The sequence below is a fragment of the Cnephaeus nilssonii genome (genome assembly GCF_951640355.1).
Source record: "Cnephaeus nilssonii genome assembly, chromosome: 4".
In the NCBI taxonomy this organism is placed as follows: Eukaryota; Metazoa; Chordata; class Mammalia; order Chiroptera; family Vespertilionidae; genus Cnephaeus; species Cnephaeus nilssonii.
In genome coordinates, this window is record NC_137075.1 from 63,256,807 (window position 1) to 63,273,159 (window position 16,353).

Here is a 16,353-nt window from a genome sequence, read left to right on the forward strand (position 1 = left end):
CCCAGAACCAGAGAGAAGGGAGCCCAATTCCTCACGGGACTGCACGATTCCACCTTTGGCCATGAGTTATGTTGTTGCTGGGGCACTGTTGGCCCTGAATCTGATTTACTGCCCACTTGCATTTGCGTTCTACACCCTGTACAATAGCAACTTTGCAGAGTGCCCTCTCGCACTCTGGGACCCCTCGGGGGCTGTCGGAGAGCCGGTTTCGGCCAATCCCGAGGGCCAGGAGGGACCCCGCTTACTGCGCAGATGCCCTTCAAGCTATGGTGCCGCCCCAGGTGTGGCTGCCCAGGGAGGGACTGCTGTAGGTTGGCTCCAGGGCATGTACAGCTCGTCTCGCCCAGTCCTGCCCTGCCAGCCACCTTCTAATTAATTTCCTTTCAATGTGCACGAATCCGTGCACCGGGCCACTAGTTAGATTATAAAATTTTATGTACTGTGTGTATATTTACAACTATAAGGGGGGGGAAAGGAACACTTGGTAGGAAACACATAAAAGTAATAGTGATTTAGCTGTAGATTTCTTTCCCTTCATTTAAAATAATAAAAAAAAATTTCATTATTAAAAAGAACTCTAGGTAGTTAAAAAATTGGGCCCATAGTTACTATTATAACAATTATAATTACATGAGGATAATATTAAACTTCTACAGTTATTTTTTTCCCAAATTGAGTTACAGGGTTTCTTACTATTCACTAAGAGAAAAAGAAGGAGATTTGCTGTAGGAACAAAACTGTAATATTTGTAGTTTTTTAATTCTGCAAATTATATCTCAAACCATGAATATGTAAGCTATTTTCTAATTTTTCTTTTTATTTTATTTTTAAAAATATATTTTTATTGATTTTAGAAAGGAAGGAAGAGGGAGAGAGAGATTCAAACATCAGTGATGAGAGAGAATCATTGATTGGCTGCCTTCTGCACACTCCCTACTGGGGATTGAGCCTGCAATCCAGGCATGTGCCTTTAATCGGAATTGGACCTGGGACTCTTCAGTCCACAGGCTGATGCTCTATCCACTGAGCCAAACCAGGTAGGGCTATTTTCCTTCTTAAAAATACACATTTTAGGACTTTCTCTTCAAACTATAAATACATCATCTTCTTGTTGATATAAATTCAGTACCACAGGAGTGTACAAATGAAAAACCAACAGTCTCCCTCCACAAACAGTTTTCTCATGTACCTGCCTAAAATAATTGTTAGCAGTTTGGCAGGTCTCCTTCTTAGTCTTTCTGTCATGTAGCTTACAAAAACATAACAAAATTGGACCCAACGGAGTAAAAATTTCAGATACCTTTAGGATGGCGCTGGCAATTAATGTAAATGTGTGAGTTACCCTAAAGCAGTGGTCGGCAAACTGCGGCTCATGAGCCACATGCGTGTTTTAAGTGTTTTTCCCTAACCACTGCCTTAGGGGAAAACACTTAAAAAACATTTTAATAGCCGAAACCGGTTTGGTTCAGTGGATAGAGCGTCGGCCTGCGGACTGAAGGGTCCCGGGTTCGATTCCGGTCAAGGGCATGTACCTTGGTTGCGGGCACATCCCCAGTGGGGAGTGTGCAGGAGGCAGCTAATCGATGTTTCTCTCTCATCGATGTTTCTAACTCTCTCTCCCTCTCTCTTCCTCTCTGTAAAAAAATCAATAAAATATATTTTTAAAAAAACACATTTTAATAATGTACTAATGTCTTTAACCTGAAGTCAAAACTTCTGGGTAAGGGTATTGCCTTACAGCAGTGGTCGGCAAACTCATTAGTCAACAGAGCGGCAAACCATGGCTCGCGAGCCGCATGTGGCTCGTGAGCCGCAGTTTGCCGACAACTGCCCTAAAGAAAGGTAGGGCCTTTGGCTCCCTGGAAAGGGATTTTACATTCAAAGCATTCATATTCAAGAATAGGTTAGAGCTCTGGCCCATGTGTGGCTCAGTTGGTTGAGCATCATCCAGTGCAGCAGGAGGTTGCTGGTTCGATTCCCAATCAAGAGCACATGCCAGCGTTGTGGCTTGATCCCTGTTGGGGTGCATGCAGGAGACAGCCATTGATGTTGTGCTCTCACAAAGATGTTTCTCTCTCTCTCTTGTTTTCCTCTCTCTCTAAATATCAATATAAAACTATTAAAAAATAGAGCCCTGTTGGTCAGAATATCACTGTGCTCTTTTATTCTTCCTTGTCCACTCCACTCCTCCCAGACAAATATAGAATGACCATATGTCATAGATTTATTTAACTCACTATTAGGGAAACAGTAGGATGGTAAAGCTGATTCCAAAAGCATTTGAGGAATTGAGTGTATGTTGACACTAAAGAAAGAACATTTAAATAAATTGCTGAACTAGGTACAAAATTGGTTCATGTCCTACAGGGTAGTAAAACCTTTGGATTCTGTTGGAAAGAAATTAACTCTACTGAATAAAAATCTACAAATTTACCTTAACTTAATAGAATTTGGTTTCTAATCTATAGAACCAGGTCAGACAATCTATAGTAATAAAAGTGTAATATGCTAATTAGACCGGGCGACCGAACGACCTTCCGTACGACTTTCCAGATGAAGCTGGGGCTGCGAGGGCCAAGCCCCTTGCATGAATTTCATGCATTCGGCTTCTAGTGGTACTATAATAAAATATCTTTAGGAGGACCTATTAAAAATGTTTAATTATACATTTGAAGGGTTTACAGTTCTTGATTAACCTTATTCTCCATTTTGGGTAAATTTTCTTCTCTTTCTTTTTTTTTGTGTTAATCCTCACATAAGGATATTTTTTCCATTGATTTTTAGAGAGAGTAGAAAGGAGGGGGAGAGACAGAGAGAAATATCGATGTGAGAGAGACACATCGATTGGTTGCAGGATTGAGCCCGTAACCAAGGTACTTGCCCTTGACCGGAATCAAACCAGGGACCCTTCAGTCCTCTGGCCAATCCTCTATCCACTGAACCAAACCAGCTAGGTCTGGTTAATTTTTCTTAACAGTGAGAAAGACCTGTTGTAATGTATGATAAGGCAAGAGCAGTAAGGTAGGGACCAGGTTTTGGAAGAGCTTGGTATTTTAAACTAAGAAATTTAAACTTTCTTTCAACCAATGTTTATTACTATTTTTTAATTCTTTATTGTTGAAAGTATTACATATGTCTCCTTTTTCTTCCATTGACCTCTCCTAGCCTGCCCCCACCTCCCAGCACAGGCCCTGACCCCCCTATTGTCTGTGTCCATTGGTTATGCTTATATGCCTGCATACGAGTCTTTTGGTTGATCAACAAATGTTTATTGAACACATGTTATATGCCAGACAATGGATTTACTATAATGCTGAGTGTGTGGCTGTGCTGTGCTGCCCCTCCCATGCTCCTAGGAGGCTAACTAGTGGTTCTCAAGGGATTGTATTATTAGGCAGTTATCTGGGAAGCTGCTTTTCTGAAAATACACGTTCTTTCTGTCTCAGTAGAACATGTGTGTTATGAAAAATCTTCCCAGGTGATTTTTATATCCCTTCCCTTTCGAAAATCATTGTTATGTTTATTGGGCTTTTTGGAAAAAAAATTGAATAAACAGCAAGTAAAATTGTGATTAATATTTAAAAAATATTCATAACCCTGTTAGCCTTCCCCACTCCATAATACTTAAACTAAAATAATTAATGTTCTGATTACACTCTCAGCAAGAATTATATGCAGTTGTCATATTTAGTTATATTTTATGTAACTGAGACATTGATTTGGGAAGAATTGGGTTTAGTGCTCCTAATTGTATCCTTAGGTTATGCCTTTACTAAATAAACTGAAAGTTGTCATTTATAATAGTACTAGTGGCCTGGTGCATGAAATTCGTGCACATTAAATGGGAATTAATTAGAGGAAATATTTTATTATTGCTATTTGCCCTTTCTCTATAATAGAAGTGTCAGAGATGAAAGAAAATTAGTAAAATGTATATGAAAATCTTCCTCCTGTCAGAGTCTGGGGCGAACCATGGGACCCAGAGTCAAGTCCCCGCCCACCCAGGTGCGCCTAAAAATTGCACGAGACCCAGACCCGGCTGGCCCCTCCCCCATTGGGCTAGATCCAGACCCGGCCGGTCCCACCCTTGTCAAGCCCCACCAGGCAGGGGGTGCAGCCTCAGGTCCCCTGCCCCGGCGCTGGGGCGGGTGGCGCGGCCTGAGGTCCCCGTCAAGCCCTGCCAGGTGGGGGGCATGGCCTGAGGTCTCCCAGCCTGGCGCTGGGGTGGGAGGAGCAGCCTGAGGTCCCCTGGCCCAGCACCGGGGCAGGGCCACCTTGAGGTCCCCCATCAAGCCCCACCAGGCAGGAGGCATGGCCTCAGGTCCCCCGGTCTGGCACCGGGGCCGGGGGCGCGGCCTCAGGTCCCCCTGGCCTGGCGCTGGGGAGTGGGGTGGGGGGCGTGGCCTGAGCTCCCCTGTCAAGCCCTGCTGGGCGGGGGGTGCGGCCTCAGGTCCCCTGGCATGGTGCCAAGGTGGGAAGCATGACCTGAGGTCCCCCGGCCTGGCGCCAGGGCGGGGTCATGGCCTGAGGTCCCCCGTCAAGCCTCATGGGGGCGGGGGTGGGGGGGCGCAGCCTCAGGTCCCTGCTGATTGCTAGTTAAGGCTTGTTACGGAAACCCCTCCTCTGTAGTGGGCACCGCCATCTTTGTGGCAGAGTGACGGTCAATTTGCATATTCCCTCTTTATTATATAGGATTATTATATAGGATGTGATCTACATGGCAAAGACATGTGATTAAATATTAGACTTAAAATGCTTTTAATGAAAGATAAATTTAAAATTCTAAAAATACTATGAGAAAATAGACTATCAATTTTGTCAGAGACTGATAAAAGGAATAAGTAATAAAGGAAAAAAGTAAATATGTATTTAGTAATTAAACTATTTGAGTCAACAATTAAAATGAGCAGCTGCTGAGTATGTGCATTTACATTCTTCTCAGTAGAACTAATTAGGCTGTCTCTTTTGTGTCAGTGCTCTCACAGGGCAGGGATCTGTGAGCTCAGTACACCTACGCTGCCATGGAATTCACAACTGAATCATAGAGTATGACATTACGGATTAGGGGAGAAATTGAAAATTAACATGTACAATTGGTATATTGTGTATTTTTCTTTTTATTAGTGTGCCGATCCAACAAAAGCCCCTGGGTCTGTTTGACTTGTTCAAGTGTCCACTGTGGAAGGTAGGTGACATACTTATTACTTGGCTTCCCTACTTGCATTTTTCAGTTTGCCTTTAAGCTTCATGTTAACGGTTTATTGATTTGGATTTATTTATCACCATTGCTTAATTATAATGTGTAATTCTCTGTAGAGTTTATCTGTCCCCATAGAATCTCTTGGGGGTTTTTTCCCCAGTGGTACAACTAGGAAAATCTAGGGGGGGAAACCCTTTATATTGATATTCAGAATTCATTTGATGATCAAGATAACCTAAACCTAGTAATATTTGATTGAAAAGATGATATATGGGAACTTTGAAATCTATCTATCTATCTATCTATCTATCTATCTATCTATCTATCTATCTATCTATATAAAAGCCTAATATGCAAATTGTCCCCACGGGAGTTTGACCGGGAGACCGATTGCTCGCTATGACATAAGTTGACCACCAGGGGGCAACGCAGAAGGAAGGAAGGCCCCAGCCAGCAGTTGGCAGCCAGGGAAGGGAGGCCCCGGCTGGCAGCCGGAAGGCCCCGATCCACCCTGATTGCTGGCCAGGCCTAGGGACCCTACCCGTGCACTAATTTCGTGCACCGGTCCTCTAGTATTGAAATAAAAGTTTACCTCATGGTTGTTTTTAAACCTTTTATTAGGGTGAATTTAAACATACACAAAAGGAGAGAGAGAGTATAATTGAACCCCATATTTTCATCACCCAGCTTCAACAATCATCAGCACATGGCCCAGCTTGTTTCACCTATTACCTACCCCATCTCCACCTACTGACTTTTGATTCAAATCCCAGGTATTACATCATTCTTCTGAAGAAGAAAAAGAAGAAAGAAAAAGCAACACTAAAACATTTACAGCTAAAGGAATTCCCCTGAAAATGTTCTCACTGTGGAGTTCATAGTTAACTTCTAAGATGTATCAAATGTTTCATTGTTACATTAAGATATTTTTGTTTTCCAGGGACCTAATTCCCCACCCCCACTCCATCCCGGTTCAAGCCTGAGTTTCCTCCCAGTTCTTGGTTTTAAAATGATGTTACTGAAATACTTTAGTAACTCTTTTCTTTTGACACAAACTCTAATAAATATCAACCTTTGTGTTCTTTTAGCCTGGCAGTAGCACATTTATATCTATTGTTCTTGTAGCTTAAAAAAATCCATTTTGAATTTGCTTCAGAGTTAAAATCTTAGCAGCAGGGGATGGGAAATCATACTAAGTCACACAGACTGAAATCTATATCATATTTATTAGGACTGTTTCCCCATTGTTATTTTAAAACCCTCATTGCATGAAGAGAGCATCTTTGTTCAGTTAACTTTTGATTTTTTACATTTTGAGCCCTGAAATTTAGTATTTTTTTTCCATGTACACTTAAGAGTACCTTTGGAAAATGTTAACTGCATATCTTTCTTAATTTTGGCTGTTGTGGTTTTGAAATCTCTAGGATTTGGGGAACCTGAAAATACTTTGTACTGATAACACTTTTTTAAAACAGAAGAAATGTACAAGCACTTAAATTCTGCACTTGAAGAGACAGATTCCTCTCCTAGATTTTGAGAGGTGAGAATTATAATGCAATAAAATTTATATAGTTCTGTTCTCCAGTTGTCTCATAGTGCTCTACAACCTAAATCTTGAAGGTCATATGCCAACAAAAAGACCAGACAAACTAAAAAATTGGAGATATTAATGTTCTTAATAGCAAGCAATAAACAATTCTTTAAGCAGGTTTTGAGAAAATAAATTGAAAATTTCCTAGACTATGCAGGTAGTCTGTTTCCACTTGCAAGCAATCTTAAATTTAAACATTTTATACAGTTTCAGAAAAATATGATTAAGTAGATTAAACAGATGAGAGTAGCCTGCATTTGGATTTTCATTTTATATAGCTGATTGGTTAATTCCCTTTTATTATGTGTTGATTGCCACGGATTCTGATTTTAGTAATTTTAGACCACTTGTCTGTAGGGAAGTCTAAAATTGAATATTTTTTCAACTAGGAAACATAGTTTATCAGCATATTTGAGTTATATATTTATTGGTCTTCATAATACCATCCCATTAAAGTTATCTAAAAAAATTTTGTGCTTGTTGTTAGAAATGTGTGACATATATTGACATTTTCCTTTTTAGACCGAATTGCCTAGTTAAAATCTAAAACTAGTTGAGGGAAATACTTATTTTTATGTTAGCCATTTTTTTATACAAAACTGGTTAACATCTGACTGATGTATTTGAGTATTAGCCAAAACATTGCCAATCTTAATATTGGCAGTAATACAGTTCTTACTTTATCACTGACATTTACACTAATCATTTAAACATACTATATAATAAAAGCCTAATATGCTAAGTGTCCGGTCAACCAGTCAGCCATTCAACCCATCAAAACGTAATATGCCAATGATATGCTAAAGCTGCTCAGCCTCACGCTATGACATGCACTGACCACCAGGGGGCAGACGCTCTGACCAGTAGGTTAACTTGCTGCTGGGGTCTGGCCGATTGGGACTGAGCGAGATGGGCTGGACATGCCCTGGAGCCCTCCTGTGGTCCCTCCCTGGCTGGCCAACCTCCTGAGTCCCTCCCAGCCCCGATCATGCACCAGTGGGGTCCCTCGGCCTGGCCTGCGCCCTCTCGCAATCTGGGACCCCTCGGGGGATGTCGGAGACTCGGTTTCAGCTCGATCCCACAGGCCAGGCCGAGGGACCCCACTGGTGCACAAACGCGTGCACTGGGCCTCTAGTCTAGTCTATTTGGAGACCACAGTGTGGTGGCTAGATGAACCATGTGTTTTCAAAGACTTCAAGTAGTAAGGCTTTTATTATTATTATTCAGTATTACCTTTTCTTTAATTTCAAAGGCACTCGTAAATACTATTCTTTTCATGGCACAGAATAAATATATATAAACATTAGAAATTGAGCTGATTAGTTATTAAGCCTATATTATACCTTGGTGTTTACCTTTTTAATTAAATATTGGCTGTTTTCTTGACCTGTGCAATATGTCATCTCAAATTATGTGCTTAATATTACCACTTTTTAAATTAAACAATTACGCTGTTTGGATTCTGAATAAATAGTAGTTAAGCATATAAAGGAAAACATGAATAAAATAATTACTCACTTATTCATGCATGCATTGTGAGCCATGTATTATTTAATCACTTAACAGTATATCACAAGCATGTCAGACTCAAAGGCTAACACGGGCCAAATGAGGTTTAAGTTTATGTGGGCCACAAAAAAACAAAAGCTTCAATTTTCATAGGAACAGGTTTATTTTGATAGAGACATGCTGAATACAAAGGGCTGAAATAAATGAGTAATCGTTAACCTAAAATAATAGAACATTTTAATAAAAAGTATTTTTTTAACATTAACTTACCAGACACTGAATAACTGCACAAATTAACAAGCATAACGCAAATTAACCTATTTTTCTTGTTTTCCGAAAGCGAAATATTTCCTGTTGCACACACAAAACAAGTCAGTACAAGACTAATGATGTGGCAATCGGCTGCTAAAATATTTGCTGCTAGTATTAGTGGAGAGAAATGGTGCGCCTGCATGTAAGGCGCGTGAGGGAAATGAATGCAACACTATTATAGTAATCAGTCATTAGCAAACATTGTAGTTCGTTATTAATAATTATGCATAACAGGATATTGTAAAAATTACAAAATTTTTGTTAAAACATTTCTTACATACCGTTATATTGGCTGGGCCGCAAAAATATTCGTTGTGGGCCATGAGTTTGACATGCTTGGTGTATGAGATCCTGAGCACTGTTGTCTCCATTTTACAGATGAGAAACATAAGTACAGAGAGGTTAAATGACTCACCCAAACTCACATGGGCAGCATGTGGACAAAGCCTACTTTTGAACTCAGGCAGTCTAGTTTTTGAGTTTATACTCTTAACCATTATTTTATTTAAAAATTCATTTAGTCCACTTTTGTGGACAGAAGACTCATGTACTACATACAAATGTTGGTTATGTTTACTTCAATGAAAAAATGGGAAAACAACGTGATCAAATTTTGAGTTGAGATTAGTAGTGCCTTTGTCACTTCCAGCTTTGTGGGGTGGAGAGGCTGGGCTTGACGTTGATCTTTCCTACTTACCACAAGGTAAATGTTGCTCCTGGTACACAATTAAGGTGCCTCATGACAAAAATGTCACCTTAACTCTGAGCATGTTTATTTTGGTACCAGTTAACCAACATTTGTTTTGACGGTTCAGAGTTTTCAGTTAGGCCTTGCCTTCTACAAATTGGCTGCTTTTTTAGGTACTGGGAAGTTTTGTTTTATAAGGGTCTTCACATTTGTGGTTAGTTACAGCATTGTACGGTATCTAGGTGAAAGTGTAGATGAATTTGGGTGCATATGTACACTTATTTCAAAATGTTTCATTCTGCTTTCTTTTTTTTTTTTTTAAATATATTTTATTGATTTTTTACAGAGAGGAAGAGAGAGGGATAGAGAGTTAGAAACATCGATGAGAGAGAAACATCGATCAGCTGCCTCTTGCACACCCCCTACTGGGGATGTGCCCGCAACCAAGGTACATGCCCTTGACCGGAATCGAACCCGGGACCTTTGAGTCCGCAGGCCGACGCTCTATCCACTGAGCCAAACCGGTTTCGGCTCATTCTGCTTTCTGTAATACAGTGATTTACTAAATCTGAGTTGGAAAGTGTTACAAAATATTTATGACTATGGTCAACCTTTGATTGCCTTATATATGTTGTAAATTAAAAGTTGATTGTCATATTTGATTGCAGAAAAGGAGCATATTTTAAGAATTCAACTTAATAAATAGCTAAATGATTGAATGCTCTTATAAGGAGGAATTCTTTCTTTTTCTGGTTTGTTTACCATCTAATTTTATCATCATCTCCTACTACTTTAGTTTCCAAAGAAATATTTAGATTAAAATAATTTTTCATTTGGTTTTTGTAAGGTATGTGAATGGCCATGCAAAGAAGCATTATGAAGATGCACAAGTACCCTTAACCAACCATAAGAAATCAGAAAAACAAGATAAAGCTCAGCACACAGTGTGTATGGATTGTAGTAGCTACAGTACATACTGGTAAGTATTAATATTTTCCTGGAAATGATATTTCTTTCTATGAGTGTGCAAATGTTTTTTCATTTCCTCGCTCCCCTTCCTCACCAATCTCTAAGCCAGTTGCTACTGCCAATACCTCCTTTTAGTTCTGTTAAGATTCACTCATGGGCCTGGAGCCATCAGGAATGCCTTATCCTATTCACTTAGCTTTTACTTTGCATTGTTCCTTTCAACTGCCTGGCCCCCTCTTCTTACCCACCTTATGTTCCTTGTCTATCCCAATAATCTTTAGGAAAATGAAAAATATCTATTTCTTTGTTGTTCATTACAATTCCTTTATTTCTTGTTTTGTTTTTAATTGAAGAATATGATACAAAACCATGTTTCTATGGTGCAAGTTAACATTTTGTTACATAATCCCTAAAAATTTAATTTCTTTGTATAAAAAACTACTGTGACAATGTCTCCTCTCCCAGAATAGCTCCATTCTCCTACTCCTCTGCAGATGAATGTCAGAAATTTCATGTGTAGCTATTTTTTAAAATATCAAATTCTTTAGGAGGAGATTTTCATATAAATGACAATAAAGTATCTCTTTTTAGAACTACTTAGATCTAGGTTATTTAGATTACAGTGATGTTTAACAATCCATATCCTTAGAAAGTCAGTGTATTTTGCAATTTTAACTTTGGTGTGAAGCAAATTTCTTTACTTGAATAGAAAATTATGAACAATTGTTTTAATCAGTTTACTCAATTCAAAAGGCTTTTGACACTGAAGTGGGAAAGGCCAGTTAAAGGATTTCTTTGGAAGGTTTTTGTGTGTGTTTGTTTTTCCCCGTATAGCCCTTGACTGTCATATGAAGTGGTAGTAGGCAGGGTGGAAATTTAAACTCCAAATATGTTCAATTCACACTTTCTACTGAAGTTGTGTGCTAATCCTTTCTACATCATCTTTAGTTGATAGTTGTATTATAGAAAGGTGTCCATCAAAAGGAGGAAAAAAAGGTCAGTTGGCTTCCTAAGTCTTAAATTTTGACAAGCTTAACATTATTAAATTGTGATTGTTGAATATAACATCTTAAGGTTCAGTCATTCAGATCACTAATATATCAGTGATCCTTTGTGTGGAAGATGTCCAGACATGGGAGAAAGAGAAGCTAGAGGTAGATGAAGATTTCAATAAAGATGAAAATCTCCCCAAACTTTTCACACAAAGGCTAGTGCTCAGTTTATTGTTATTTGCTCTTGTAAAACACTCCTTTCTACGAAAGTTAAGTATTAGCCAAGCTATTGAAGGTGTTTTCTTTATTTCCCCCCCTTTTCCTCAGGAAACTTACATACTAGAATTATGTAGCTACCTAATTGATAGAACCATGCATTTCTGTAGGGTTGTAAGACAGCAGAAAATAAGATCATTCTTGAGGTATCTATCTCACATTCATTATTGTTGGTCATGTCAACCTACATGTACCAGATGTTAAAACATTCATTCATCTTGATTTTTAGTTAGCAATGTGCATGAACTGCTTATGGAAAAGTTTACAAATATAGTTAAATCTCTGTGTGTAGTGGGCTTTCTTGCTGTTGGTAAGATTATAAGGAAATAGTAATCTGAGGAAATTTTAAGAATTATCTTAGAATTATCTTAATGGAATGAAATTATAATCATAGGTCTTTTTAAAAATATAGGTTATATACTTTATTGTCTTTATATATTGCAATTTGGAGGAATAGCTTTATTAAATAAATTTGAATTGAATTTGTTTTATATTGGGACAATGTCCTAAAAGTACCTGTCGTTTTATGGCTGAATTGTAATTAAATGGCAGTTCTTAAACCTTGGGGAATATATACCACACAGAGACTTCTTGGCCAGTTGCCAGTCTTTTGTGTGAAGTTATACAGAGCTGCATGTGTGCGACACCCAGAGCTTCTGAAATTCAGGAAGGGAGCTGCAGCTGGGCACATTACCGTTTCATTTGTGGGTTTTAGAACAAAATGCCAGGGATTCATCCTGTATTATGATTACACTGATGGCCTAAAAGGATTCTGTGATAGCTGTACATTGATGAAGCTGGAGTTTAAATGAACATTTTCCCCACACCTCACTATGATTAGGAAACAAACAAAAATATTTCTTTTTTCTGTATGGGGTATGTGTATATGTATTATTTTCCAGGGCATTTTAGTAATTCCACTCCCGTTTGTAAGTTTTCATTGTACATAAATTTCTTGTGGTTAGACTGAATGATTTGGTTTAGAGGTAAAATATTGATGTATTAGGTGTAACCTATTTGATTATTAATTATTATGCTTGTAGTCAAAATATTTTGACTTTAGCTAATGGTAAAACTTCTTTTCCATCTGCTCTATGCTCTAAAGAAGTGAAACTCTGAGGAGTACAATTTCTCTATCCTTTCCTTTCCAAGAGTCCCTGCCCTGTCCTATCTTTACATTCCCTTTATGACATTGTCACTGAACTGACCCCATTCCCGCCTTCCAGCTCCAACTGTAGCTGGATGTAACTTCTCCTAAACTCATAGTGCTTGGGATACTTGTAATTTCCTACTGTGTGTTAGATATTTGAAAATGTCGTTGAGGACTGCAGGAACCCTATGTCAGATCTTTTATCTTCCACAGTACTCAGTGTCTGGTACAGAAAAGGCAGTATATATTTGAAAGATAGAATTTTGTTACTATCTCCCCAGAATGGGCAGGTTTATACCAAATCTGTAATATTGTGCCCTCTGATCATCTTGGGCCACAGTACGCTATTCCCGAAGAAGACCTAAATCAGGCATATGTGAGCCGTTTTATTTACCTCCTCAGAGGGAGACCCTTGCAGAGCAGCTCCCTTCGTTTCTGGTATAAAACAGGGCATCTGGAAGAGGCACATATTAACCAAATGGAACAACATAAAACGGGTCACTATTTGAAAAGAGGGAAAGAAATAACAAAAGGAGTAATTTTGATTTGACACAAACCCACTCCTTTGATAGGTCACGTTAACTGAGCTAGAGGTAAGGGAAGCTTTCAATAGCAATGAGCATCTTACCAAGATTTTCACGCAAGGGCTCGTGTTCACTTCCATTATTTGCTAAGTAATATTTCCTTTCTTCCCACCCCAACTTCTCTCCTTTCGTCAGTACAAATGGAACTGTATGTGGTGTGAATTATTGTATCAAACAGGAGCAGATTAAAATTAGAACTTTAGGCCCATTCCCTGCCCCCCTGGACACTTTTAGGTTGGTCTCGGCCCGTTTGAAGACCAGGAAGTTGATAAATCGCGAGGCCAGCCGCTGAAAGACGGCGGCTCGGGTGGGACAGTCGCCAGGGATGGCGGAGCGTGAGGATGAAGCGGGTGTCGGGGCTGCTCTCCTGGACGCTGAGCAGGGTCCTGGGGCTCTCGGGCCTCTTTGAGCGGGGAGCTGACCGGCAGCCCCGGATCATGGAAGAGAAAGCGCTAGAGGTTTATGATTTGATTCGAACTATCCGGGACCCAGAGAAGCCCATTGCTTTGGAAGAACCGGAAGTGGTAACGGAAAGTTGTGTGGAGGTTTAGGAAGTAAATGGACTATTTGGTTATCAGGTTCACGCCAACAGTACCTCATTTCTCTTTGGCAACTCTTACTGGGTGGTGCTGAAGAGTAAAACTTCAGCGGTGTTTACCGTCTAAACATAAGGTCCCTTTAAGGCGACGGCGCCTTCTCTGGCTCAGACTACTGGCGGCGACCACGGGAGCATGGCGGACACGGGCCTGTTTATGGAATGTGAGGAGGGGGAGCTGGAGCCCTGGCAGAAAATCAGTGATGTCATTGAGGATTCTGTAGTTGGAGATTATAATTCAGTGGATAAAACTACTACAGTTTCTGAGAGCCAGCAGCCAGCCTCAGCTCCAGTGCCCATCGCTCTCTGTGCTTCTGTTAAGCACGGGGCACAGAACAGCGACAGTGCAAAGAGGACTCTGGTCAGACTAATTGCTGACGACAATGCAGAAAGAAAGTGGTGTCGACAGATATGTCTGAAGAACAACGATTGGCACAACGTACCTCTGAAGCTGAAAGAAGCCGGTCGTCGACAAGTACTACCAATACTGGTAGGAACTGCCTTCATAGCGAAAATGAGGTAAATGAGGATACAGTTATCGAACACAGTTGTGGTGGAATGTAACACATGTGGTGTTACATGTCAGTTTTGCCTATCCCTAAATTTCTCCGATGAAATGGAGTTATATGTTGCTTTCTTTCAAGTTCGAAGAGCGTGTGACGTTAAAGTTGTAAATACTTCATCACAAGGGAAATTAGTCAAGCACTCTGAAAGTGTTTTTACTCTTAATGTGGTATACAGGGAGATATTAGAATAAGTTTAATCAACTTATTGTTTTTATCAGTTGTTTTTATATCATATTTTTGTTGTTTTTACATCATCCTTTTGTTGTTTTCATATGTCTTTGTTGTTATATCATGTTGTTATTGTTTATTAATGAATTTATATTTTATTTTCATGTACATTTTACTAATTTTTTTCCATCTCTGACACTTAGAGAAAGGGTGAATAGTGATATTAAAATATTATAGAGAAAGGGTGAATAGCGATATTAAAATATTTCTTCTAATTAGTTTCCTTTCAATGTGCACGAATCCGTGAACCTGGCCACTAGTATTGAGATATTTATAGGTGAAATGATATCTAAAACTTGTTTCAGAATAATATGGGCACTAGTAAGTGGGTAGAAGGTATAGATGAAACATGATTGGTTAATTACTGAAACAGTGATGGTACATGGGATTCATTATAGTGTTCTATTTTTATATATATTTTAGCTTTCCCATAACCAAACATTTAAATTTAAAATATATATAGTCAGTAAGTTGCCAGTATAGTTATCATAGATAAAACTTGTTGGAATTTTTTATCTTTCAACCTCTGTAATCATTACTCTGCTGGCCTAGTAACTGTCAGAGTCTAGTCCACTACTGGGCTCTCAGTTTCTCGGAGACTGTGGGACAAACCACTGTTGGCCCATTAATAGCCACCTATATACCCACTCTGCTGGTTTTGCTTTGTAGCTAACTGCAGTGACTCCATTTGCCAAGTTGAACATACAGTTCAGAGGAGTCCATCTTATTCGGTGATTTGAGGTAAAAAAGTTGAGGCAATATTTGCTTTTATCTTTGATTTAGGTATATTGGCTCCCCCAAATTTTCTATCTGGTTTTAGAATATTTGTAAGTTAGAAAATACAGTATTGAGAATTTTTTTTAGCCAAATGTAGTATATGGCGGACTTAAAAACATTTACAAAATTGCTTTTCTCACAAATGAAAAAGAATGTAAAATATTTCAATAACAATTAGCCAAGTTTATTAGTATGTGTTTATTAATATTTATTCATGAATGAATCATTACCTTATTAAGTCATCATTTTTACTTAATGCTGTTGACCAGGTCTTTTCTTTATCAGGCTTGATGACATAAAGAGAAAGAAGGCAGCCTGTCAATCTCTTGTGTTTCCATACCTAAGACCACGGTTGTTTAGAGAGTCTTTTGCATTTCTGAGATTTGACTCACTAGCAAGAGATGCCATTCTTTCTTTTCGTTTTTGTTTTTTTTTTTTTAATATATTTGTATTGATTTCAGAGAGGAGGGGAGAGAGAGAGGGAAGGAGGGAGAGAGGCATTGATGATGGGAGAGAGTCATTCATTGTTTGGCTGCCTCCTGTGTGCCCCACATTGGGGGTTGGGCCCCCAACCTGGGCATGTCTCCTGATTGGGGAATTGAACCATGACCTCTTGGTTCATAGGTCAATGCTCAACCCCTGAGCCACGCCGGCCGGTTGAGATGCCATTCCTTAAAGTCTCTGTACTTGCTGAGTTAATGCTTATTGATGAATATTCCTCTTATAAAAAAATTAGGTGGTGGGGGCGGGCTAGAAGGGGTCAATGGGGGGAAAGGAGGAATATATGTAATACTTTCAACTATGAAGATTTTCTTTTTTAAGTAATGTGGGTTAGCAACAAATTACATTCTGACAAAATAGGTGTTACCTAGTTAAAATATGGTGTTCTTGTTTTTTGTTTTAAGAAAAACGTTAC

At 39.2% G+C, this 16,353-nt stretch overlaps 2 protein-coding genes across 3 annotated transcripts in view; both read left to right on the forward strand.

The window, feature by feature from the left end:
* Positions 1–16,353, forward strand: part of USP3 (ubiquitin specific peptidase 3) — a 110,331-nt gene that overhangs the window by 26,920 nt on the left and 67,058 nt on the right. The window contains exons 2-3 of one of the 2 annotated variants that reach the window (XM_079768046.1): positions 5,125–5,185; positions 10,148–10,279. In XM_079768046.1, the coding sequence (XP_079624172.1) occupies positions 5,125–5,185; positions 10,148–10,279 (193 nt within the window). Of the gene's footprint in view, positions 1–5,124; positions 5,186–6,676; positions 6,741–10,147; positions 10,280–16,353 lie in introns of those variants that run through there. The other variant, XM_079768047.1, reaches the window with a different exon arrangement.
* LOC307097853 (cytosolic iron-sulfur assembly component 2A-like) lies at positions 10,327–16,144 on the forward strand. Its single transcript, XM_079768049.1, is given in 3 exon segments — positions 10,327–13,819; positions 13,823–13,830; positions 13,832–16,144. Coding segments are annotated over 3 exon segments (288 nt in total). The 5' UTR covers positions 10,327–13,612; the 3' UTR covers positions 13,905–16,144.